General features: G+C 38.1%; 6 protein-coding genes across 7 annotated transcripts; 2 read left to right on the forward strand and 4 right to left on the reverse strand.

The window, feature by feature from the left end:
* The first annotated feature begins 1,099 nt into the window (after positions 1 to 1,099).
* LOC125471661 (two-component response regulator ARR11-like) lies at positions 1,100 to 4,905 on the forward strand. The gene is made up of 5 exons (XM_048572347.1): positions 1,100 to 1,353; positions 2,237 to 2,389; positions 2,489 to 2,875; positions 3,025 to 3,101; positions 3,555 to 4,905. Exons 1-5 carry the CDS (start codon positions 1,227 to 1,229, stop codon positions 4,647 to 4,649), a joined length of 1,839 nt encoding a protein of 612 aa, XP_048428304.1. The 5' UTR covers positions 1,100 to 1,226; the 3' UTR covers positions 4,650 to 4,905.
* Positions 4,906 to 5,035: 130 nt separating this feature from the next.
* LOC125471662 (protein WVD2-like 7) lies at positions 5,036 to 9,348 on the reverse strand. Of its 2 annotated transcripts, XM_048572348.1 has the most exons (10): positions 8,628 to 9,348; positions 7,442 to 8,014; positions 6,970 to 7,353; positions 6,820 to 6,878; positions 6,627 to 6,698; positions 6,292 to 6,388; positions 6,101 to 6,178; positions 5,952 to 5,999; positions 5,768 to 5,878; positions 5,036 to 5,572 (listed from the first exon to the last, which is right to left on the reverse strand). In XM_048572348.1, the coding sequence occupies exons 1-10, from the start codon at positions 8,694 to 8,696 to the stop codon at positions 5,369 to 5,371; spliced, it is 1,695 nt and encodes a 564-aa protein (XP_048428305.1). In that variant the 5' UTR covers positions 8,697 to 9,348; the 3' UTR covers positions 5,036 to 5,368. The 2 variants fall into 2 exon arrangements, with proteins under 2 accessions (XP_048428305.1, XP_048428306.1); XM_048572349.1 differs by lacking the exon at positions 5,952 to 5,999 and having other exon boundaries at positions 8,628 to 9,345.
* A 2,125-nt stretch (positions 9,349 to 11,473) lies between these two features.
* On the forward strand, positions 11,474 to 12,758 carry LOC125471578 (small heat shock protein, chloroplastic-like). Its single transcript, XM_048572169.1, has 2 exons — positions 11,474 to 11,961; positions 12,182 to 12,758. Exons 1-2 carry the CDS (start codon positions 11,715 to 11,717, stop codon positions 12,655 to 12,657), a joined length of 723 nt encoding a protein of 240 aa, XP_048428126.1. The 5' UTR covers positions 11,474 to 11,714; the 3' UTR covers positions 12,658 to 12,758.
* A 3,183-nt stretch (positions 12,759 to 15,941) lies between these two features.
* On the reverse strand, positions 15,942 to 18,352 carry LOC103949875 (protein HHL1, chloroplastic). The gene is made up of 6 exons (XM_048571475.1): positions 17,958 to 18,352; positions 17,741 to 17,878; positions 17,137 to 17,223; positions 16,967 to 17,014; positions 16,595 to 16,737; positions 15,942 to 16,400 (listed from the first exon to the last, which is right to left on the reverse strand). Exons 1-6 carry the CDS (start codon positions 18,237 to 18,239, stop codon positions 16,388 to 16,390), a joined length of 711 nt encoding a protein of 236 aa, XP_048427432.1. The 5' UTR covers positions 18,240 to 18,352; the 3' UTR covers positions 15,942 to 16,387.
* Positions 18,353 to 19,286: 934 nt separating this feature from the next.
* LOC125471279 (GRAS family protein RAD1-like) lies at positions 19,287 to 21,050 on the reverse strand. Its single transcript, XM_048571533.1, has one exon. The coding sequence runs from the start codon at positions 20,832 to 20,834 to the stop codon at positions 19,287 to 19,289; it is 1,548 nt and encodes a 515-aa protein (XP_048427490.1). The 5' UTR covers positions 20,835 to 21,050.
* A 622-nt stretch (positions 21,051 to 21,672) lies between these two features.
* LOC125471353 (probable carboxylesterase 11) lies at positions 21,673 to 23,821 on the reverse strand. The gene is made up of 2 exons (XM_048571672.1): positions 22,929 to 23,821; positions 21,673 to 22,369 (listed from the first exon to the last, which is right to left on the reverse strand). The coding sequence occupies exons 1-2, from the start codon at positions 23,609 to 23,611 to the stop codon at positions 21,829 to 21,831; spliced, it is 1,224 nt and encodes a 407-aa protein (XP_048427629.1). The 5' UTR covers positions 23,612 to 23,821; the 3' UTR covers positions 21,673 to 21,828.
* Between the last annotated feature and the right edge of the window lie 92 nt (positions 23,822 to 23,913).

The following is a 23,913-nucleotide window of genomic DNA, read 5'->3' on the forward strand; positions in this document are numbered from 1 at the left end:
TTAAATATAATACATAACATATAAACCTAGTGGTCCTTAACTTCCTTTAATATACGCTTTTTTTGTTTCTTTTTTAAAAAATGAATAAATTGATGGTAAGTTACGATTATCCATCCATTTCAGGAGTCGGGAAGACTCATGCTCTTTTAATATACGCTAATGTTTGTTTTGATTAATTTTTTTTACAACTCATTATATTTGCACATTTTTCTCTCTCTATATATTTTTGGGACATTTAGATCTGGATCCAAAAAATCAATTAGGTTAAGTCCAGTATTATCTTTTCTCTATTTTTATTTTTTATACTCATTTTATATTTTGTAAAAATATTAGAGATAAATTAAAATCTTCTAATTTCAATAAATCTACTTAATATCTTCTAACAAAAAATTAATATACTAATAGAAATACATCCACATAACATACGACCATAACTCCAATAACAAATATACCAATGTATATTATACCTTTAACCAAGATATGAAACCTTACTAAAATGTACAAAAACCTAGTATACTTACAAGCAAGACAAATTAATCTGTGATTGGTTGATTATAAAAAAAGAATTGTCATATAGGTAGATAAATAAAATTAACTTATGATACAAGTTGATTATAAAATTTTAGAGCAGTAGGAAAAACAAAAATAACATGAAAAAAAAAGAAGAAATAATTAAAGAGATAGTTAGAAAAAAAATTTAATTTGTCTACTAAATTTTAGGGAACTTTAACGAAAAGCTCTTGGTACTGTTCATTTTAACGAAAAACCACATTTTTACACTAAAAAGTCAATTCTGGTACTATTCACTTTATTCTTTATTTTTGTTCTTATCGTTAAAATTCAAAATTTTCAAACCATTTTAATTATTTTTCTTTAAATTTTAATCATTAAAAAGATAATTATTGATGATAAAATAAGGGCTAAACTTAAAGAATTAGACTTATTTTAATAAATTCGAGTATTCTTAATATTGGGTAAAAAAATTGTAACTTACATAAACTTTCCTAATCCAAAAAAGTAATAGAAACTAACGTGAACAACGCTGACCGTTAAGTTATCCGGCGCCAAATATTCGTTGGTTCCCTCTCTGTCAAAAAATCCAAAGAAGCCATTTTTTCAAATTTGGAGACACTCCGAAGCTATATAATCTCATTCGAGCTGTAAGTCCCCACGCTACCCCTCCCACTTCAATCTTAACTCTTCCTCCTTCCATTAACTTTTTCTCAATGGAGAGTAGCTTCTCTTCTCCCCGAAACGATACTTTTCCGGCTGGCCTCCGGGTCCTCGTCGTCGACGACGATCCCACTTGGCTTAAGATCTTAGAAAAGATGCTCAAGAGGTGCTCTTACGAAGGTTGTTTCACGCTATCTCAGTTTTCTCACTGTTCCTCTGTTTCGATCACTCTTTAAAGTTCAAACTTTGTTTTTTTTTTTTTCTTCTCTATATTCTGGAAATTCATGGGTTTCCTGAATGTTTTTGGTGTTTTTGGAGATGGGTTTTTGAGTTGTGGGTTAATTTTGGTGGGCTCTTACTTATGAGTGGAATTTTGATCATATTTGGTAATTTAACCACTGTGTTTGTTGAAAGCAAGGATTTTTAATCTTCCCAGAAGCAGCAATTTAGTTATCGATTTTTCGATTTAAGTAAACGGATTAGTAGAATGATCAGGGTTTAGTTGAGATAGAGTATTTGATTGTCTTTACAGACTGCTATGCAGGAGGATAATGATAATGTGTTTCCGTTAATTAGTTAGTTTAATCAAATGTTAAATACTTATTCTGTATCGAATATAAACACGTAGAGGTGATGGATTTCAGATAACTGGAGCATTCTTTGGTGCCTCTGGTAGTGTACCTGTAGAATTATTACTCTGATCAGTTGTATGGACAACTTGATGCAGTTAAATACTGTCCAAATCTTGCTGTCATGCTTGGATTTCAGGTTTTATGCGCCGTCTAGCGCATTTTCCTTTCGATGTTTGTTTCAACTACGCTAATCAAAGACCATTTTTAGTCTATTTATGATCCTTGCTCAATAAATTTTCGTGGTACTTCATATGGGGAACTGAAGTAGTTACTTTGGTTATGTTGGTTATGTAGGATTTTGTTTTTGTCCGACTGTTAGACACGATGCTTTGGCCAGTCTGATAATATAATCAGCTTTCGAATGACAACAGCATCAATTAATTTTCATTATTTCTGAAGTTTTTTCCCTCCCTTTTTTGTCTGTGTTTCAGTGACTACATGTGGTTTGGCAAGAGATGCTTTGCACTTGCTTCGCCAAAAGAAAGATGGATATGACATTGTTATCAGTGATGTGAACATGCCTGACATGGATGGTTTTAGACTTCTCGAGCATGTAGGACTTGAGATGGATCTTCCAGTTATTAGTCAGTACTCTGCCGTTGACCAATAAAGCTTTGTCTTCAAAAGAAATAAGTCTATCACCACTTAATTTCTGACATATCATATCCGTTTTACCTGTGCAGTGATGTCTGTTGATGGAGAAACGAGTAGGGTTATGAGAGGAGTTCAACATGGAGCATGTGATTATCTTCTTAAGCCGATAAGAATGAAAGAACTGCGTAATATATGGCAGCATGTCTTTAGAAAGAAGATACATGAGATAAGAGACATTGAGAGTCATGAAAGCTTGGAGGGTATTCAGCTTATAAGAAGTGGATCAGATCAGTATGATGAGGGCTACTTTCTCAACGCAGATGACCTCACTTCATCGAGAAAAAGAAAGGATGTCGATAGCAAATACGATGACAAAGACTTTGCTGATTTTTCATCTACAAAAAAGGCTAGAGTTGTTTGGTCCGTAGATCTTCATCAGAAATTTGTAAAAGCAGTACACCATATTGGATTTGACAGTAAGTAAATTTCTTGCTTATGAAGCTAGGTTTTTGGATCAGCATCATGAACTAGAAGTCTGAATACATTTTGTGTTCCTTTTCAATAATATCGCCACCAACTTTATTATGTTTCTACAGAGCGATGATGTGTAATGTCTGTTTGGCAGAAGTTGGTCCGAAGAAAATACTTGACCTGATGAACGTGCCTTGGTTGACAAGGGAAAATGTTGCTAGCCACTTGCAGGTAAATATCTCACCTTTAAGTACTCTTCCTGATAACATATGAAACTTTTATGCAGTAGGATTTGTACACCGCCATACTATAATTACGGGGTAACTTGGTAGCCGGAATACATGGCAATCGATAATTTTGTTTTGCAATAATATATATGCACACGTGCGCACACACACAGATATATATATATATATATATATATATATATATATATAAAAAAAATATGTATACACACACACACACACAAATATAGTGACAACATACATTGCCCCCATTCCCTTGATCTCAGTCGGCTTTGTTAAATTCACTGACACTTGTAAGGACTTATAGTTCACGATGCTTATCACTGAAGTAATTGAACTCATAGTCTCTCTTGTAGCAAAATGGCTAATAAAAAGTAACGTGTAATAGATAATATGGTTACATCGCATGATTATTCTCACCGAGAAAGTTCATGTGCAGAAGTACCGGCTCTACTTGAGTAGGCTGCAGAAAGAGAATGAGCTTAAATCTTCTTGTGGGGGGATGAAGCATTCCGACTATTCCTCAAAAGATGCTCAAGGAAGTTTTGGCCTTCAGAACTCGATCAGCATCCAACAAAGTGATGTTGCACATGGCAGCTTCAAAGTTTCTGGCGATAACTTAGTTTCCCAGAGAGTGGGTATGAAGAGCCACGAGAGTGACATAGAGGGGATTGTTTCAGAGCCTGTGGCAAAACCTAAGAAAGGTTCGAACGGAAATATTCCTGATTCTCAGAAGACCAGGAGTCCACAGATGGACTTCAATAATTCTTACGCAGAAACCAAAAAAGGTTTGATTGGCAATGTTCCTGATTCTCAGAAGATTAGGACTCCGCAGGTGCGCCCGTGTCATTCAATTGCATCGGTGGAATCTGAAGTAGACTTCACTGAATTTGAATCCGCTATTCCAACAAAGTATTCTTGGAATGAAATTCAATTGAATAAAAAGCAGAAGCCACTTATTCAGTTAAATAGTGGATTCAACAAGCCACCACTGCCCGGTCCACACAGCCATTTCCAAGTTGATCAAGTACAATCAATTCCTTCCATTAGTTCAAGACCTTCTATCGCGGAGGAAGATGTAACAGGCCCTGCTAAGAGTAAGCCTTCGTATTCTGAGTGCATAAATACTCAGGGTAGCCATGTAAGTCCAAGCACGACGGACTCCTTTCCTGATCAAATCAAGAGCTGTCTGGTAAACCATCAAGTTTCTGAGGCCATTTCCACTAGTACAGCAAACATGGAGTACCCGGGCTTCAACTTGAACTGCATTACTGATTTGGAATCCGCCCAAAGGAACCTAATCATGGGAAGTGCATCACCTTTTGCTTCTTTGGATGATGGCTTTCAAATTTGTTGGTATCAAGGTGATTGTTATGGCATGAATCTCGGACTTCAAAATATAGAGTTCCCGGAGTACAATGATCCTGCACTTGTTTCTGAAGTTCCCGCACACTTGTACGATGCATTGAGATTTGATTATCCATGTGAGCCATCAGAATATTCTGTCATAGGTCAAGGTCTATTCATATCATGAACTGCCCCTGCACGGCACTGTTCTTTTGCGCAACTTCAACGAAGAATGATCTGTTGCTATTTCCGTTTTGATAAGCCAGTATAAGTTGAATATCTACTATATCTCTGACCGGTTTGGATTTGAATGTCGAAATGTTTATCACGAGTGACGGAAAACCATAGCATAATAAGCTTTCTTCTTGAAATTTGATGAGATGTGCACTAAATTTCTTGTATCTATATGCATGTGGAGAATCCATGCCAGAATGGCTTTTTGTTAAGTCTGTACCTCTGCATAAAACTCATCGTTCTCTCCTCGCAAGTTATGAAACGAGAAATGTAATTAACAAAATGGAAAAAATATAGAGAAATAATTCGGAAAGGAGAAGAAAGAAGAAGCTGTCTACATGGAGCAACCAATATACGTAATCATTCCTAACTTTTGTATATTGATCTATTTACAGCCACCCAAAAGAACAAAAGAAGCAACGTAGAAATGAAAGATAAACCCTACAAAATTTCACTTCTAACAGAAAGACCTCAGCAAAATGCCCCGTTCCCCGAAAGAAAACCATACTATCCTCGCATACTAATTTTCTTTCCCCATATTTCGTATTACAGAAAGTAGTTGTGGCCCTTCTGGGTGGTAACCGGCCTTTTCTTTTTCTTTTTCTTTTCGTTCAGAGGGTGTCAACCGGCTGAGTCAATCAATCTCCATGCATATCCCTAAGCTAGACACCCTCAACTCAGGATATTGGGAGGAGAATTCTCGTGAGCATTCTTCTTTGAAAGAGAAGGCACCATTCGATTTGTGCTCAAATTGTATTTTTGTGTGACACACTTGGAGCTGTGAGAATTGACAAAAGGTCGAGAACTTGAGTCCAGAATTTTGATGACAGTAGAGTGCCTCCCAAGTTTGGGTGACCGAGACTGTGACATAGGAATCTGCAAGAAATATATGTCCACCATTAATAAAAAAGAATACATTTAGAGGGATAAAATGGAAAAGGTTCCGAGGGGAGAGTAGAAGTCTTCGTCGCCTCAGAAACTAAAATTGCGGTAGAAACTTTCCAAAGACTACTGAAAGCATTCAGTGCATGCTCTAATACATATACAGAGTTCGGAAGAAAATGTGTGTACCTTGTTCAAGTGATTACTTGGCAATTGTAGTCCTGAGGACAGATCTTGGTTTTGTTTCGCTTTTAAGGCAGTGCTCTGGTGTAGTTTATTAACATCACCCACTGCTTTTTCCTGCATAACATTTTCTTTCTTTTAAGTATACTTATAAATGGTTTGATAACAATACAAGGATATAGAACATTACAGGATTCAACTCGCATTGCCCCGTCACACATGTTTTATACGCCTTGCTCTGTTAGCAAAACTCGAATGAGAAGAAACCCCTTATCTAAATGCATAGATCAAAGGAAAGTTATTGTGTCGAAAATACCAAGATTTTCATAAGAAACTAACCCTTTTATTAGATCTCAGTTGCAGCAGCTTATGTTCAGCCTCCTTGGCATTTTTCTTCTCTTCCAGCCTCTGATAGAACTGGTGCAGGAAAAGAAAAAGAAATTTCTCTTAGCAAAGAAACACACAAATACTTAATGAACCATGGTACGATAAGGAAGGAACTAAAAATATGATAATCGATCGAGTCTTGCCTCTTTACGCTTTTCTGCTCTTTCTTCACTCTTCAATCTAAAAGGACATGATACAATAGGGGGTCGTGGTTTACTTCCATTTGCAGTAGAAGATTGACTGCCAAACAATCAGTTATTAAGAATAATCCATAACCATAAGTTATGAAAGCATTGGTAGTTCCTTTTAAATCTAGTCCACTAACTATTTTAGTCCAATAATCTACAACATTATACAAATACAAGTTCATAGAGTTTGTTAAGTAATTAAAAAAATAACAGAAAAAGAGTTATTAGTTCCTGAAAAATAAAATGGAAATAAATAAAACATATAGCCATGTCGGTAGCAAAGTCCTTACTCTTTTGAGGAGGATATCCATTTCCCATCTCCAATTGGTCCAGCTACTGACTTATTCAGTAATGTTTTTGCCCTGGATGCAATATAATTGATCGCAAAGTTAAAGTACTCAATGCATGTATAAATAGCACAATCGTAAGCGAGTATGTAATGGACTGAGCCATTCGCGAACATGTGAGTAGAAAGCAGAATACCTTCTATCTTTGGACCATGGGTCTACTGAAGACTGCACTAATACCCCGCCAACAGATGCCTGAAGTTGGCAAATAAAACTAGGTGTCACATTAGACACAAATCAAATGAATGAAGAATAAATAATAAGATTAAATGGTAAGAATTCGTACCCTAATAGCAGTTCGTCGATGAGAAGCCGGATTATTTATGGAGATATCAAGTTTAGTTGTATTACTTCTCGAATTTCTGGTCTTCTCAACAACTGGTGAAGTTCTTTTACTGGCTTCATTTTCGCCCCCATGAGAAGTGAAATGCATTGACATGTGGAGAGATTTTGCAGTCAAACTCCTCTTGTCAACTAAGTCTGATGAAACCTTCTTACCCATTTGAGTGGCATTTTTCCTGTTTATGGTTTGCACACGAATTGCTTGTTTGGCAGGAGACGGTGGTACCTTGGGTGCTCTACCTTTTGTGGATAACCTTGGGGAAGAGTTCATCAATCTTTTCTTGCTCATTGAAGCAAGATTCTCCTCACCGGAAGCTTCCTGGAGGATCTGTGAGATGGCAACAGTTAGTGTGGTGAGAAAAAGTGGTCAAGCAATTGCAACTTACTTAAAAACAGGTCAAAGCCCAACAATTTACCGTATTTGGCATCTTCTCTTCTAGGGTGCCAACAATCTCATTTTGGTCTTTGCCATTTTCAAACTGGTTCGATATTTCAACGTGAATAGAATTTTCCAAATTAACACTTTCTTCAATCACCGCTTCTGCTCCCTCCACCTTGGCGATATCCAATTGATTCCCTTCAACATTTTGATTATGGCTATTCACATCAGCCGAGTATACTTCTACATCAGAATTTGGAGCAACATTTTCCCGTTCTTTATCAACAACCATCTGGCTCCCTCCATTTGTCGATTCCATGTCCATGGAGGAGCTCTCACAATTTCCGTACATAGTTACCGATGATGCTGTAACATTACAAGCACCAGCATTTGTCACCTCAAGCAAGGCTGCTGCTTTCTCGGCAGCTTTTTTCTTGTAGTGAGCTTCAAAATAAGCCTTCTTCTGAGCAACTGAGCCGGGCTTGGAGAACTTCTCGACTTCTTCTAAGTATCGATTGTGGGAAAATGCTGACCATTTCTCCCAAGCAAGAGGTTCTGACATATACCTACCGAAGGAGATCGATTCTCCTAGGCAACGAAGGGGGTCACCCTGCAATGCAAAGCACATCTCAATTTCCTCAGTGAATTCCAAAATCCTACTCGTAAAAATGTAACCAAATCATACAAGTCCATCCAAACACAAAATTCAATAATTCCAACAAGAAACTAGAGAGATACCCATATCATTTAAATCACCATGAATAAGCTCACTGCGTTAATGTAATCCCAAAAGAATGTGATGCAGGATTATGCAAGCTAAAGAACTTTAACATGAAAACGAAACTGGTTAAAAGTCTCTCTCTCTCTCCTCTCTCTCACTCCCTCTCCTCTCTTTCACTATAATAACGCAAGATAAGGAACAAACCAAACGAACCAAGAACTGAAGACATCCATTGGAAAACCGCCTAATACAACACTACGCGCACTTTATCCCCTAAAAATAACAAACGGAATAGCTCTAACAAAACCATCTTAATCCACACCACATTAACCAAAGTATTCATTTTCCCACTATTTCTCAGCAGCCAAACAAACCACAATGCGATTAAAACAAACCAATCGGATCAAGACCCATTAAAGCTTTCGAGAAAACAAGAAAAACCCATGAATCGAAAGACTTCAAGAGTCAAAGAAATGGGAGAATCCGCAGAAGGACGACTGACCTCTTTGACTTCAGTGGAACACTCAGAAGGGTCGTATAATGATCTCATCAGGCAGGCCGATTCACCCATTTCAGTGTTCTTGCTTTCTCTGGGAAAATCCTTCCAATTGGGGTCGTTTATATGGCTAGAAATTTGAATTGTGAATTGCAATTCAAGAAAGGCGCCTTATTGGGTCCATTCCATGTTTGGTTTTACAATTTTTAACCCCAAAAAATGTGCAGAAAAAAGGAAGCTTTTTTAGAGAGAGAGAGAAGGGGAGCGTGGGGTTTTGTTTGCCTTTAAAGCTTGGGTTTCTAGTTTCCTTGTTGATTTTCTTAGATGGAGTTGGAGATGGAGATGGAGATGGAGATGGAGACGTCTCTCCTTTTTTTTTTTTTTTTTTTTTTTCTTGGAAATTTATTTATTATTTATTCGTTAAATTGGATCAAGGGCCTCAACGTTCATATACTGGAGTGTGAAATGGGACCCATTGTTTGGAAGATTAAAACTTTATTTCCAACGACTAGTTCCTTTTTTGTTGATTGACCAAATAAAAGTTCCTCTTTTTGTTAATGATGGGAGAGTTTGAGCCACGGATCCTTCGTCTGCAGAAAGTTTGAGCCATGGATCCTGTGCATGTTGCGTCGACCCTTTTATTTTATTTTCCCAAACACTTTTTTAAATTTCAATTATGGAGAGAATTTAACACTTTAAGTTATTAACTAATGTAGATAAACGACGCATGTTGTTTGCATTTTTTCTTCAATCGTAGATAGTACTAACTCGTATGAAAAATGAATCGAACTAATGAGTAAAATGACACTTTACTGTAACAAACTGTAAATCAAACCATATATCGTTTGATAATTGACATGTACTGAAAAAATTGAAAATTCTGGTACCATATAAACCGTTCATTATTTTGTTACGTAGAGATGATTAAACATTTTGTGGTTTGATTGATTTTTTATTGTTGTAAATATGACTTTAAATGATGATTATGAAAATGAACGATTATGATTATAAAATTTGTACAGTGAAACCACGCTAATCGCAAGGGGAAGACCTTTCCCATGCATTGGATGCAATTATATATGTTCATCCTTTCATGTAAATGTTGGTTTAAAATGATGATGTTATTTGTATCACATTTACTAATCACTTCTCAAAATAGAGGTGTACCCGTTGATATGCGTGAGACTTACATGGTTACGTGTACTCAAGAAACAATAATGATATTCATACCATGTTTTTGTACCACATTTTTATACCACTTTAGATGACATTTGATGTGGACAGCCACTCCATTTGAATTAATTAGATTTTTAAATTTAGTTCATTATTTAATAAACTAATAATTAAGAAAAACTAGTTAATTAAATAATGATTGTGGTATACAAGGAGTCTTTTTCCTTCATTTCTCGGGTTTTGCAAATTTTTCAAATGATGTGGTTGTTTACATCAGATGCCATCTAAGGTTGTAAATAAATATGGTATAAAAAAGATAGTATGAATAACATTACTCCTCAAGAAGTGTTCGACAATGTGATCAACAAACGGGGTCTAGTTAACAACATAAATGACATAGAATTTTTGTTGGGAAATTTATTTAACACTTTTCTTTTAGGGTGGTGCTATCCACACATCTATTTTTACCTTCCACACACGTTCTTCTGGCTGTCGAATCGAACGAATTGAAGAAGATTAAATGACAAAAATTAACAAAAAATGTGTGAAAAGTAAAATAAATGTGTCGATAGCACCACCCTAGATTTTAGTATCTTCCTTTCCTTTGGCATGCAAAGCTTGCTTTTATTCATTAAAACAGGTCTTAGCAGAATGAGGTTCCCGCGAGTATTGTAAAGTCATCTCCAACCGAAGGGTTCAGAAGGCTGAAAATAGTCCGAAAATCGTTTCCAACTAAGGGCTAGGCCAGAGAGCTCATGGCCCCATGGAATCTGAAAGGGTCAAATGGCTAGCCCCTTCCAGCCAGCCAGCTAGCCTCGGGCTGGCCAAAAATTTGCTTAAAACTATCAAATATAATCGACAAGAATAAGAACAATAGTGTCGGTTAGAACCAACACGAATAGTTGGGAAAATTTTGAATACAACGGCTAGCTGACGTCAACTAGCCATTATTTTTGAAATTTTTTTTTTTACAGTTTTTATTTATTTATTTTGATTTACAAATTTTTTTTCCCTATAACTTCTATTTTTAAATTCTATTTTTTTTCTATAACTTCCTATCACTTCTATTTTACAAAATTTGTTTCATATTTTTTTTAAATTCAATTTTTTTTCCTATAACTTATATTTTACAAAATTTGTTTCATATTTTTTTTTAAATTCATTTTTTTTCCTATAACTTCTATTTTACAAAATTTGTTTTATATATTTTTTTTTAAATTCTATTTTTTTCCTATAACTTCTTAAGCCATTATACAACATTAAATTAAATTAAGTAACATGAAACAACATTAAACAATATGAAAAAACATTAAATAACATTAATCAACATAAAAATTATACAACATAAATTTAAGTTGCTGTAGTTTTTAAATTTAAATAATAAATTATGTTTGATCCTATGATCCTTTAGCCTTCGGTTGAAAACGATTTTTTGTGATAGGGTTAAAACGAGCCCTATAGTCCTTTGGTCCTCGGTTGGAGATGAAGGCAAATATGGTCATGTAGTGTACATTACAATATTAATATCTTGAAGGATAAAAGGCTAAAACGAGTTCTCTGACCAACCATAGTTGGAGATGGCCCGAGTTTAAAAACGTAAACCAATAAATGCCAAATTGCCTATTTTCCAAACGATGCCGTTTCTTATTCGCCACCGAGTCTCTCTCAGATCTTTCCTTATCCAGTGAACATTTCTGGACTTCTCCAGAACTGTCTGCTTCTGAATGCGTCTTCCTCCTTCCATCTTGTTCCAGAAATGTCTACACTTTCCTTTAAATATTGGAAAACCTGGACGCTCTCCTCAAGTTTCATTCCATTCCCTTCACTTTCTTATCTAGATTTCTTAACTACCAAACAGGTCCCTACAACTCCATTAATATCTTGACCAATAAACGAAACCCAACATTTGAGAGTACCAAAATGTCTCAGGCCGTATCCAATGTCAGCCCCTTTTTCCCACTGTCATCTGTGAAAACCAAAAATGTGCGATACCCTGTTTTCTCAAAACCAATTAATGGTGGCGGATGTTTTAGCCACAGTAGTAAGAACAGCCTTAAGGCCATGGCAGGAGATGCAAGAGACAACCTTGACCACTTGCAGAGGGCCACCAAGCTCCAACAACAGCAGGCCCAGCCTAGAAAGAGAGCTGCCCCAGCGCCGCCCATCGGTAAGTTCGAATTCCCACTTCAAAGTTTTAACTTTGAAGCTTTAGGACTGCTTGGGTTGTTCCTAAGCGCTTCTGCTAGTAATGTTTTCATTGGAAACACGTTGAGTCAAATTCTTTTTGGTCAAATTCTTTTTGGTGACCCTTTTAGCACTTTCAGAAACACGGTCTCAAACATGTCCTAGATTTGAATAGTTTAAGAAACAAAATTGAAATTTGGCAGGGTTGTGGGACCGGTTTCCAACGGCCAAGACGGTGCAGCAGATGATGGAGACGATGGAGGGTCTGATGGAGGACCCGTTTGCCTACTCCGGCGGGTACAGGACTCCAGTCCCGAGCGAGACGGGCGGGTACAGCAGGGGAAGGACGCCGTGGGAGATCAAAGAAGGTGAGGATGCTTACAAGATGAGATTCGACATGCCCGGGATGACAAAAGAGGACGTGAAGGTGTGGGTGGAGGAGAAAATGCTGGTTGTGAAGGCCGAGAAGGCTGTCAAGAAGACGCAAAATGGGGCGGTGGTGGAAGAAAATGGGGAGGAGTGGTCAGCCAAGAGCTATGGAAGGTACAGCAGTAGAATAGCGTTGCCGGAGAATATTCAGTTTGAGAAGATTAAAGCTGAGGTTAAAGATGGGGTCTTATACATTACTATTCCAAAGGCGTCCATGACTTCCAAGATTTTGAACATCAACGTTTGTTGAGTGATGCCATGCATGGCCTCTTTCTTTTCCTTGTTCAAAGGCTTCCATGACTTTCCGGTTAATTGAGATCGCTTGTTCATAGGGATTTTGAGCATTTCGAAGAGCAGTGCTATTCATATTATGTTTTTATAATATATTTTTATATTATTTTAGATAGTATTTGATATAGATAGTTATATCATTTAAATTAGTTATCGTATATCATAATTATTATTTAATTAATTAATTTTTTTTAATTATTAATTTATTAAATAATAAATTAAATTTAAAAATCTGATTAATTCAAATAATAAGATTGTTCACGTTAAATATCATTTAAAATAGTATGAAAATATAATATAAAAATATGATATGAATAATATTACTTTTCCAATACGCTGGATGCTTTTCCAGTTAAATGACCTCGAACTTCTTGAACCTGAAACAAAGCTTAAGTATATTGCATTCCTTAAAATGACGTCATGTGACCGAAGAATTTCTTATAACTAATATAAGACTGAACATGTCCACTCATTGCTGTTTGTGAAATCAGTACCAACAAGCAGACTAGATGACTGTAGGCCAGCTTGTGCAAGAGCAGACCAGGTCAATTAATGTTCGGGGGAATTAACCGCAAATAGAACAGGTTACAAATTTATAGTAAAAAACAGAATTGAAGGGGTACTGTTTGGGAAAATTTCGTAAATAGAATTAGTTACAAACTTTTAATGAAAAACAGAACTGAAGGGATACTGAACAAACAAAAGATACTAAACCACCGTTGTATAGGAACATGATATACTAAACCGTTGTTTATATACGAATATGTTGAAGCAGGGAAGAACAAAACCCTCGTCCAAAGAACGGTAATTATCAGCTGTCCTTTGAATAATTTTATGGGATCGGACACAGGATCTGTGGGCACCTCTTCAGCACTTTCACCAAGAAAAGAATGTCTTTGAAAAATGGAGGCAGATCCACTTGTCCTTCAGGAATTTCCAGGCGAAGCGAAAGGCTTTACGTTTGAGAAATTGCGATGCATAAACATACCATGCTCAGCTGCAACCGAGTAAAGGCCATGGACAAACACACTATTTGGGTTCTCACAACCTGTATTGGAAGACCCTGAAGTTCAGCGACGCGTTTTGTTCATTTTACAACCATGGAATCTGAAACTAAATTAAAATCCACAAAACTAATTCTACATAATAAAACTAGATGCAACTGGAGAAATCGTATGTACTTAAAAAATCATCAATATTCGGAAATTATAAGAGCTGCAAAGCAAAGAAATTGACCTAAAAGGGAGAACTTTTAGAAATGGTTTCACCTATCCTTTCACCGCTAGGTCATGAAAAAACTGTTGTCCACTTGTCCCGATGCCAGAGGAGGTTGCTACAGTACTTGATGTGAGGAAAGACGATCATCATCATCATAAGTTTCAAAATTGACAATGTTTTATAACAAGCAAAAGCGCAAGTTTGAAAATTGAAATTAACATCGATCTTAAACTAGTTATCTATGATTCTATGGTGCAGTTTGTTTGTAGTCTTGCAAGCATCCCAAGAAATTAAGGAGCGGAAGAGATTAGGATCGAAGAATTCGTGTTAACCTTTACTGGCAGTCGATACCATGTTTCTTCTCTGTTGTTTCTCTAGGTTTAGGGTTTAGGGTTTTGGGGTTCGGGTATACCACAACAAAGTTTCAGAAAACTTTCATAAAAACCCGTACGAATTCCTTTATAAATTCATTCCTCAGAAAGTAACATATATCATCTAATTAACAAATAGCCAGCAACTCAGCTGGTTGAAAAATTAAAAGCGTTGATCTGCCGCATCACGGTAAAATCTTGAGCACTTTGTAGTGTTGAAATCACTCACAGGTGTTCCATTAGTATTAAACCTAATGTTGATCAGTTTCACTTCCTGAAAAGCAAGCAGCACGTCGATCATGTAAACTCCGGCCGTGGCCTCAGACCTAAACTTGGAAGTTGTCTCATCAGCTTTCCTCAAACAACAGCAATTTCATGTACCCTTGAACAAGTACGTTCTGCAAAACGGTGGTGTTCTTGAGGCCTTGGTGACATCGTGTGGAACTATTGACCAAAGTCACCAGAGCAAACCTCTTGTCTTGATAGTATGCAATGACTTGGATGCCAAGGTACTCGAGGCCGGAGCGTTTGTTGGGATTTCTAATGGAGATGTTGAGGGCAAGGTTGTAGGCGAGCGTGTAATTGGATTTGGTGTAACTGAATTGGGCAAGAGAAGCATCGTCGACGGTGAATTCCGGTGCTCTGCCGGAGGGGGAGATATGTTTGAACTCAATGGTATGTAGGAATAAGACAAGCTTATAAAACAGAACAAGTGAGGTAATATCCGGTCGCGATCGGCGCCGGGTTTAGACTTTTCAGTTGTATACATGGTTGAGGAAAAACGATCGCAAAGAATAGCCCAAGAAAAATCAGCAAAAGGAGAAATAGAAGTTAAACCACTTCTTAATTTGTTAGAAATCCGCATAAATGTAATCCACGTATTTGTACGATGCTAATTATTATGATCTTACGAATTTTTTTTAAAATTTTTTTAGGCTTAAATGTCAAAATAACCCTTGTCTTTACATGTTTGATTAATTTAGTCCTCGTGTTTTCAATCTGGTTGATTTAGTCCTTATGTTTTAAACCATTAGCCAATTTGATCAATTCTGTTAATTTACTGTTAAATATTTCATTTTAAATTATTAAAAAACCTATTTATTTAAGAAATATGAAAACTCAATGTAAAACTAAAAAATAAAGTAAAATAAAAGTTCAGATTAAAAACTCAAGGCAACATCTCCAACCACGAACGTGCAGTGGAGGAGGGAGATCCACAGCAGGGGAAGGGCTGTAGATCGATGCTACGAAGGTGGTGGATGCGGAGATGACTCAAATTAGGGTTGTATGGGATTAACACTGGTGCATGGGAGTGGATAGCAACACAACGTCGATGTATCGTTAGAGAAATGACGCAGAATTCGATGGTAGGTCAGAGACCGTGGGGGTCAAATTTTTTCAGAAAGAGATTGGATGGGTGGTTATGGGGCTATCCATGGTGGTTGTTGGCTTTGGATGGATTCGATGATGGTGGTGGTGGCTGAGATTATAGGAAAAGTAGTAGACGTCTTTTATAGTTTTTTTAATTTTTTAATTTTATTCTTTTTTTTAATCAATTTGAAACATGGAAAAAGAAGCACATTGACTAACTAAGTTAAAAACAAGGATTAAATTGACAGAATTGAAAACACAGGGACCATGTTGGTAGGAAGGCTAAAACACAAGGATCATTTAACATTTAAGTGCTCTTTTATTACAAACAATACTATGTACTAAACTACATTAAGGAAAAGGGGAGAGTTTGAACCCAAAGTAAATTAGAAAGGAAGACAATATCCATTAGGGCAATCTACCACTTGCATCTTAATATCCGGTTTAGCCCGCAATTAGGTTCTTTTACGTGTATCAGCGCGAATTTCCAAAGAACCAACTTGTTGCGAGTACGTTTACTTAAGAATGCCAGATATAAGTGTGGAATAGGCTAAATAAATGTATACTGGCAAAGACATAATTCTGTTTAATTGACATAGAGATCTATGACCAAAACCCTGTGTAGAATCCTAAACGACCTTTCGTGAAAGGAGCATGCAGCGGAGTGAGCATTAACTCTCAAAGAGTCTGTGGCCTCTGCACCATATCAAGCAAATGCCTCTGCCACCTTCAGCTCTTTACCCTGTTAGAAGGAAGGAACCATTAATTAGGCATGTAAAGTGATTGGTAATCGTTGTTTTCGCTATGTGAGGGGGAATGGGATTGATCCGGGAAGCCTTAGGTTCGAATGTTGCCTGACAGTAACAAGAAAGCCTTTCGACAACTACAGTTGAGAAACCAAAAACTTAGCAATTGTATCATGTGCATATGACTCACTTTCCCTGTTCTTCGGTTTTTCCTTCTGATTCTTCAGACTCGGATAAGTTTAGTGTTGTCAGCTTGCCAAAAGATTCCTTTGCATCCCCAAAAAAATCCTTCACTTTGTCAAATGTGGTTTTGAGCTTGTCTTTTGTTGGTAGCTGAAAATTGAGTTCAGAATCGCAAACGATATTAGAGCAGAAGGTAATCAAACAAGCTTATAGAACAGAAGATTTGATTTCAACTGTAGTGTCTAGATACCACCAAATTTCCTATCAGAAGAAACGGAGCTCTCTAGTTCTTCAGGCCATGAAGCATGTGATCGGCTGAATGTCTAATACGGTAATACCTTATAATCTCATGAAAAAGACGATGGAGTAGGCGAATTACCTCAATTACATCCGAGGTAGAAAGTGCTGCTCTCATATTACCGTTTTCCTACACGATTGCCACAGAACAGACTTAGGCACCGAACAGTTTTAAGCATTTTAGTGGTGAGAAGAGAGTAAAATCATCTACAAATGAACTTTTACTTAATGTAGAGGTTATAAGAGCATTACGACAATTTTGTAGCCATATCTAAAATCAGTAGCTGACCGCAAAACTCGGTACTGCTTAAATGCTGTCTTCTGTATTTCCTTCTCATCCTGTTGAAATGAAAACGAAACAAGCATTTATACAATTGAGAATATGAAGCCGCTTGCGAAAAATGTTTTAATCACCATACAAAACGCATTTGGTTACTAAACGTAAAAGCAGAACATCCAGCAACGAGAGAATAAAGCCGCTCGAAAAATGTTTAACCACCATACAATTCGCATTTGGTTACTAGAAAAGCAGATCATGTCCCTAAGCCGCAATTAATCAACAATGTTGGACCATCTCCGCCACAAGGATTAATCAACATGTCCCTAACCCTCGATTAATCAACATATACCTAAACCGCGATTAATTAACATTTCTGTGTCCATACAGATTACAGAGAAGCATCCGAGCTTGCCTGTAATCTGTATGGACACAGAAATGTTGGACTCTCTTGACATGAACACAAAAACAGCTTGTTTAATAAGCCGCAACAAGCATGGAAAAAGTATATTTAGATTGAGCAAGTAACAAATTATATGCAACTAGATTATAAATTTAATAACAAAGAACAAAACTCACTCTGTAAATAACTGCAGCAAGATTTCTAGCAAGTGTATCTTTGTATATATATTTCCCCAGAAAGTTATCTTTTGCGGCAATCATGATTTTAGCCGTTGTACCACCTGATATCACACTAAGTGGGTACCATAGGTAAACCTGTCCAAGCAACAAACTTGTAAATTAAAAGAAACAGAGGAGAGAGAGCCAGGGGGAGACGGGGAGAGAGAGAACAAACATTGGCCATTCGGATAAAGACGACGAAACGAGGGTTGCCGTCGTCTTCAATCTTGGGCATGGCAGGAGGCGGAGGCTTCTTGGGTTGAAACTGGCGGGCCATCATTCCCCTTTTGCCCTTTGATTCAACCACCAGCGCGCGGCGGACCTGCCTTTGCTCAGCCGCTTTCTGAGTCGTCGTCTTTGTGGAAACCAATGAGTGCCTGACCAGACCATCTTCGTGGGTCCTCGAGCTTGACAACGGAAGCCGAACCGCTGCGTTTAGAGACAAACCCACCTCCATTTTTCACTTGGGTTTTCGCAGAGTCCTGGATTTCTCAGTGTGTGAGCCAGAAAAGGAAGCCCGTTGGGACTATCCGAGGAGGGACTCTTATCCACACGTCGTTATTTTGTACGAGAGAACGGAATTTTTGGTGAGATATACCAGAGAGTAGCTTGGAATGGGAACTGTTACACGCCAGCCGTACACGTGGCAGATCACGATGGAGCTGCTGATGGCTATGTATTGTTGGCCGTCTATTTTGCCACAATGGTCCATTGGAGACATGTGTTTGCGTCATAGCCTCAAACAATCATCTCACACTTACAATAAATGACTTCACTAGTAGCGTTCACGTACAATAATATATATTATGTTTTTTAACTTTAATCTTTCAAGAAAACTGAAATTTAAAATATATTGCATATTAATTATAGTTCATTGATGTGTTCTTAATTCAAAACAATCAATGTGTACTTTATTTAATGTCTTACCGAAATGTATTATAATGAATTTAATATATCTAAATAAAGAAGACAAAGTATATCGAAATTTATTGTATAACAAAAATTAGGTTATCTAAATGTTAACAACAAAATATATTATGATAAATAAAATGAAAATGAAATAAAATTAATACATTAAAATTAGGAAGAAAAAGAGAAATAATTAAAAAATCAAAATGTAATTAATAAATTAGGTTATTAATGCATCAAGGGACTAAAATTAGATTTTGACCTTACTCATATTTTTAATCTAAAAATCATTTTTACCAAGGATTAAAATGAAGTTTTCTAATAAATTTTTTATCACATAGCGTTGCTTTATTAGACCGTAATGTTACACGGGGATGAATAGTTATGTTTAGGTTACTAGAAATTTAGAATTAGCCCCCTTTTCCAAAAAAATAAAATAAAATCACTCTTACTTTGAAAGAAAAGAGAACTTTTTGTTGTAAAATAGACATGATTAATTCCACAACAAGTATTTAGAGAATCTGGCAGTAACATGATAAATTTCATAAACGTTATTCTTCTGTTGTTAGGCAAGGTTTTGTTGGAACAGACAACATCATTTCCAGCAAGAAGTTGCAATGATAGGTTTTGATTTCCATCCAAGAACCAAGCAACCCTTGTCTTCAACAACCGTGTAACCCTCACAAGCATTAGTTTCTAGCCATTTCACGGCCTGTGCCGTCGTCCTCAAAGGCGCCGGTTGGAACCCCGCACGCTTCATCCTACGGCGCCATTGATCAACCCTTTCGTGTCTCTCCACCCTGGCTGGTCCCTCGCAGCTTATGATGTTCTTAATCTCCTCCCCAAAATAAAACTGCTCCATTTTTACCCTCCTCGTGTCGTACTTGGGCAGCATTGCGTCTAAGGAGTCAAAGATGGCGGAGTAGTTATGCAGTGCCTCCATGAACCTCCCTAGAAAGAAAGGCCCGTTGTGGCTTGTGTCCTGCTCAACCAAAACCATAAGCTTTGGTGACAGCTCGTGAAGTGTTTGTAAAACTGAGTTCAATGTCCCTCTGCTCTCTTTTACCAAGCAATGAAGTTGAAGAATGCTATTGATGATCAAAATCTCCCCATCAACCAAATGGAAATCTTGGGGCTTAAGGTTCTCCAAGTTGCTCTCCACTGCTGAAAAGTCCAAATTTATTTTCATGCTTTGAGCATGCAGCTTGAGATCGTCGCCGATTACTTGAAGGCGTTCGGAAAAGCTACCAACTCCTGTGATACGAAGGCGGTGCAAGGGTTGTCCTGGACGGTTGGCTAGACGGTCTATTAAGTCCCGCCATTGGTACCCGTGCTGGAGGCCTAGGGTCATGCCTAAGTCTATGACATGGACTGAACTTCCTCCCTCAAAGGCTTCCAATATTGATGCGTTCGCTACGAAATGACCAAATTGGATCTGTGGGCAGATTTCATAAACAAGGTGTAAAGCCTCGTCCTTCTCTGCTGAAAAAGGCTTTGATTTCACGTTCGGGTCTGTTACTCCTCCGTCCCCGAGTGGTTTAACTAGCGCAAGGCGGTCTGCAAGGCCTTGGACAAAGCAGGAAGATACTCGCTGGAATGATGTCCCGAAGGCCTGCGCATTAGCTCTCAGCTCAAAAAGCAATGCTGATGCATGAGCTGTGTCACGAAAAGCCACAGCCTCGGCACAAGCAATGAGTCGTTGGACTAGTTTCATTTCATCTCCACTTCCTTCTCCTTCTCCGGATTCATCTTCCTTGCCTCTCATTAAGGTTGCAAAGGCTTCTTCCATGGCCTCTGCTGCCAAGTATCTCCGCGTGTGCGCTGATATGTGATCCCGGAATCGGATTGTTGGCAAGCTGGTCAAGCCACTAGTACACATATTGCTGTCACTGCCAGTGTAAAAACTATAGTAATCAGTACCCACTTTGAATCCAGAATTGGCATCATGTTCCTGTTTTAGCCTCTTATGATTTCTCGTTTTGTCGACGAATGGAATCACCCAGTTCGCCGAATCGTGCTCCAAAGCCGAAAGAGAAGGGTAGGGAAGGCATGACATGGATGACAGATTGAGATCAAAGCCAATCACCTCATTAGATGTATTCTTACCACAAAACTCAGGTTGCACATAGAGATCAGATGCCATCGTGTAGCTTTCTAATGTATTAGAAGCTTGACCAATTGAGTCTCCTTGCGGGGATATATATACAATGCGTGTGTATTTATGTGATGTGTAGGTTGAAGCTTCCTTCTTGTACGGACGACGATTACAATGTTGCCAAGAATTTAAAATAAGTCTACGAAAGTGAGTAAAAATTAATAAAGCAGTCTTAGTGCTAGAGATTTGTAACTTAAATGGTAAACTAAAAAGTATTAAGTCTTGCACCTGATGTCCCAAGTTCGACTCCTTTCTCCCCGAGTATCGCTTGTATCAAAATAAATAAAACAGGCTTTACTAATTCCAGCAGGCATAGCACAACGTATGCATAGACCAATCACTAATTAAGGAACTTACATTATTGCCATCATTTTCAAGGATCTCCCCAAGATTTGGGAGCTTTCTATCTTGTCTATGCCCACAGCTTAGGAGGTTTATCCATATGTGACTGTAATTTTCCCCAAATACAGAATTCTCCAATGCTACTTCCGGTTATAGAACTTATTCTTTTCGCCTCTTCCTTTGACCAAGTCCACCAGATCCTGACGTGGTTTAAAACAATACATATGGCCTGGAATAGTTAGCGCTCGAGCAGGGGTAAATTCTCTTAATCAATTAAGCTAATAGCCGACCCGCGTAGGTGATGCTGTCGTGGACAATTAGTTTATCCAGGGTCTAAAATGCATAAGAGCAAGAGAACATGTATAGGATATACCACCGGTATGGAGACAATCTTGGAACTAAATGGACTGCGGCCAACAACTCCAAAAGAACAAAACAAAATATGTTTGCAGGGTGCAATGCACGGCTCAATAAGGATCAGATATCTCAAAACTAATCTGATGAAAAATATGTTAAAAAAATTGGAGTGACATGATTTTGTACACAAAAAATGTTCTCCTTCGTTGTCCCGAAGCTGTTCAAATGCATGTTCATATGTGCTTCAATTTGAACAACTTCGGAACTTATCACATATTCACAATCAATAAGAAAACTCATGGCCTCTGAGTGATATATACTTCTTGACCCATATAGTGATATCCTCTGCACAAGCCTTGGCCTGGGGCTTCTCAAGGAGCACATCAAGAGTAGCAAACTCGTGCACAGTATCCTTGTAATCTAAAAGAGGTGCATCCACATTAGCCTTCCTCAATTCTTCAGAGTAAGCAATGCCACGATCGCGCATCCAATCATGCTGTGCCACAACTGTAAGTGTCGGAGGCATGTTCTTTAAGGGTGGCCCTCTCCCTGCAGGCATGAGGGGGTTGCCGGCGGGATGGTCTAGATCAAACTCTTCCTCTGTTAGAAATAGCTTCCATGCTAGCATACACGTAGCCTTGTCGAATAAGTAGGAGTTTGCTAGCTTAATCTCAGACCTGGTGGGACTGCTTCCAATGAAAAAGGGGTACATTAGTACTTGTGCTACCACCTTTATCGGGTCCAAGAGGTCGCCTGCCTCCACAGCGTTCCGAGCGACATAGTCTGCCAAGTTAGCTCCACAGCTCACTCCAAGAAGTACACATCTGTTCTGATAAGAAAATAACATGTTAATGTTCATTAGTTACTGAATTTATACAAAAGGTATACAAACTAAAAAGGGCTGAACATAATCAAAACACTAATCATTAAGCAAATCCATGTACTTTAAATTTTGGGAACCCTAACTGGTTAGTTCAAAATCCAAGAATATACACACAAAAACTATGCACAAATAGAACATGTTACAAATTTTAATTAAAAAGCATAAACATAAATTAACTAGATAATAGAAGACATTAAACCCTAATCTATATAAATCGCATTGTTATTTTAGTGTCACTAGTTCTACGTATACGATCTAAATACCCCACGACTTGAATTTTGTTGAGTGAACCACATAAACTCTTGCAAACCTTCTGTGATTCTTCCAATTTTAACCATCAACTTTATAATAAAAAATAGAATATACTAAACAATAATAAAGGAGCACTAAACCATAATTTATCTATTTCAATGAAAGTTTTGTACAGGGTCCATTTGTGCATATATGATATACCAACACTAATTATACTAATCCGGATACGGCTGATAGGCAGTAAGTACCTAGATGGATCTCCATGAGCAGCCAACCATGGCTCAACCATCGACGACCCAAAGCTGTCAAAGATACGACTCCGTCCGTTTTGAACCGAGGCCAAGTTGACCTGCTTCGCTACCCACTTCAACACCGTAACCCCATCCTCAAACGCCGCTGGGTACGGACTCTCCGGCGCCAGCCTATACCCCACCGCTACCACGATCGCGTCACACAGCTTCGCCATCCTCCTGCAGAACGCGTCGTTCCACGACGTGTCATTGCTCCCGCACACAAACCCACCTCCGTGAAACTGCAAAAATATCGGAACCTTCCGGTGTCGCCTCCCCACTAACTGATCGGGAGAATATCCCCTGTACATTACACCATCGTCCGAGTTAGAGCCGTCAGGGGAGGGAGACAACAGGGCGCGGACACGTGACGTGGGATTCGGTGCTTTGAGGGGGAGGACGGTGTCAGGTAAGAAGATGCGGAGGGAGAGGGAGGAGTTGGGGTAGATGTGGATGTTTTTGGTGGCGACGCCATTTTGGAAAGTGGGGTTGGCGGGAACGACGGGCTCTTCGGGCCGGGAAGTGATGCCAAATTTCGGGTCTGTGTTTTGGAGGTGCGCTGATTGGGTTAGGTTGTGCAATTGGTGTCTGAGATGGTACTTGAAGAACAAGCTGTGCAGCTTCAAACTGAGGGGTGGCATTTTTTTGGTTTACAGAGAAATTAAATTCACAAGAGAAAATCAAAAGACAGAAATCTCCTGGTTTCGGTATTAAATCTTCGATTTAAATTACCAAAATGAAGAAATCTTCAGTTTCCATTCGATTCAATTCAATTCAAAATGGCAGACGTAGAGACGTGTTGGAATAAGGCGGTCAGAGTAGAAGCTTCGAGTTTGAAATTGAGCGCCATCCTTGCAAGTTCGGATGAGGTGCCGTTAGAACACGTTTGTCGACAAACGTTAGTTTTTTATTTATTTTTTAATTTTATTTTTATAAAACGATA

Source organism: the organism of the source record quoted next, unplaced genomic scaffold (genome assembly GCF_019419815.1).
Source record: "Pyrus x bretschneideri cultivar Hongxiangsu unplaced genomic scaffold, Pyrus_bretschneideri_v1 Contig6, whole genome shotgun sequence".
Taxonomy (NCBI): Eukaryota; Viridiplantae; Streptophyta; class Magnoliopsida; order Rosales; family Rosaceae; genus Pyrus; species Pyrus x bretschneideri.

Coding starts and splice junctions, on each gene's coding strand:
- LOC103949875 (XM_048571475.1), bottom strand. CDS start 18,239: ATGGAGGTGGGTTTGTCTCTAAACGCAGCGGTTCGGCTTCCGTTGTCA. Junction 17,224..17,740: donor TTGCTGCAGTTATTTACAGA/GTGAGTTTTGTT, acceptor TCATTTCAACAG/GATGAGAAGGAAATACAGAA. Junction 16,738..16,966: donor CTACCTCGGATGTAATTGAG/GTAATTCGCCTA, acceptor CTCAATTTTCAG/CTACCAACAAAAGACAAGCT.
- LOC125471662 (XM_048572348.1), bottom strand. CDS start 8,696: ATGGGTGAATCGGCCTGCCTGATGAGATCATTATACGACCCTTCTGAG. Junction 6,000..6,100: donor AACTGAGATCTAATAAAAGG/GTTAGTTTCTTA, acceptor TTTTGCTAACAG/AGCAAGGCGTATAAAACATG. Junction 5,879..5,951: donor GGCAATGCGAGTTGAATCCT/GTAATGTTCTAT, acceptor AATGTTATGCAG/GAAAAAGCAGTGGGTGATGT.
- LOC125471353 (XM_048571672.1), bottom strand. CDS start 23,611: ATGCCACCCCTCAGTTTGAAGCTGCACAGCTTGTTCTTCAAGTACCAT. Junction 22,370..22,928: donor GCTCATGGAGATCCATCTAG/GTACTTACTGCC, acceptor TTATCAGAACAG/ATGTGTACTTCTTGGAGTGA.
- LOC125471279 (XM_048571533.1), bottom strand. CDS start 20,834: ATGGCATCTGATCTCTATGTGCAACCTGAGTTTTGTGGTAAGAATACA.
- LOC125471578 (XM_048572169.1), top strand. CDS start 11,715: ATGTCTCAGGCCGTATCCAATGTCAGCCCCTTTTTCCCACTGTCATCT. Junction 11,962..12,181: donor TGCCCCAGCGCCGCCCATCG/GTAAGTTCGAAT, acceptor GAAATTTGGCAG/GGTTGTGGGACCGGTTTCCA.
- LOC125471661 (XM_048572347.1), top strand. CDS start 1,227: ATGGAGAGTAGCTTCTCTTCTCCCCGAAACGATACTTTTCCGGCTGGC. Junction 1,354..2,236: donor CAAGAGGTGCTCTTACGAAG/GTTGTTTCACGC, acceptor TCTGTGTTTCAG/TGACTACATGTGGTTTGGCA. Junction 3,102..3,554: donor ATGTTGCTAGCCACTTGCAG/GTAAATATCTCA, acceptor GTTCATGTGCAG/AAGTACCGGCTCTACTTGAG.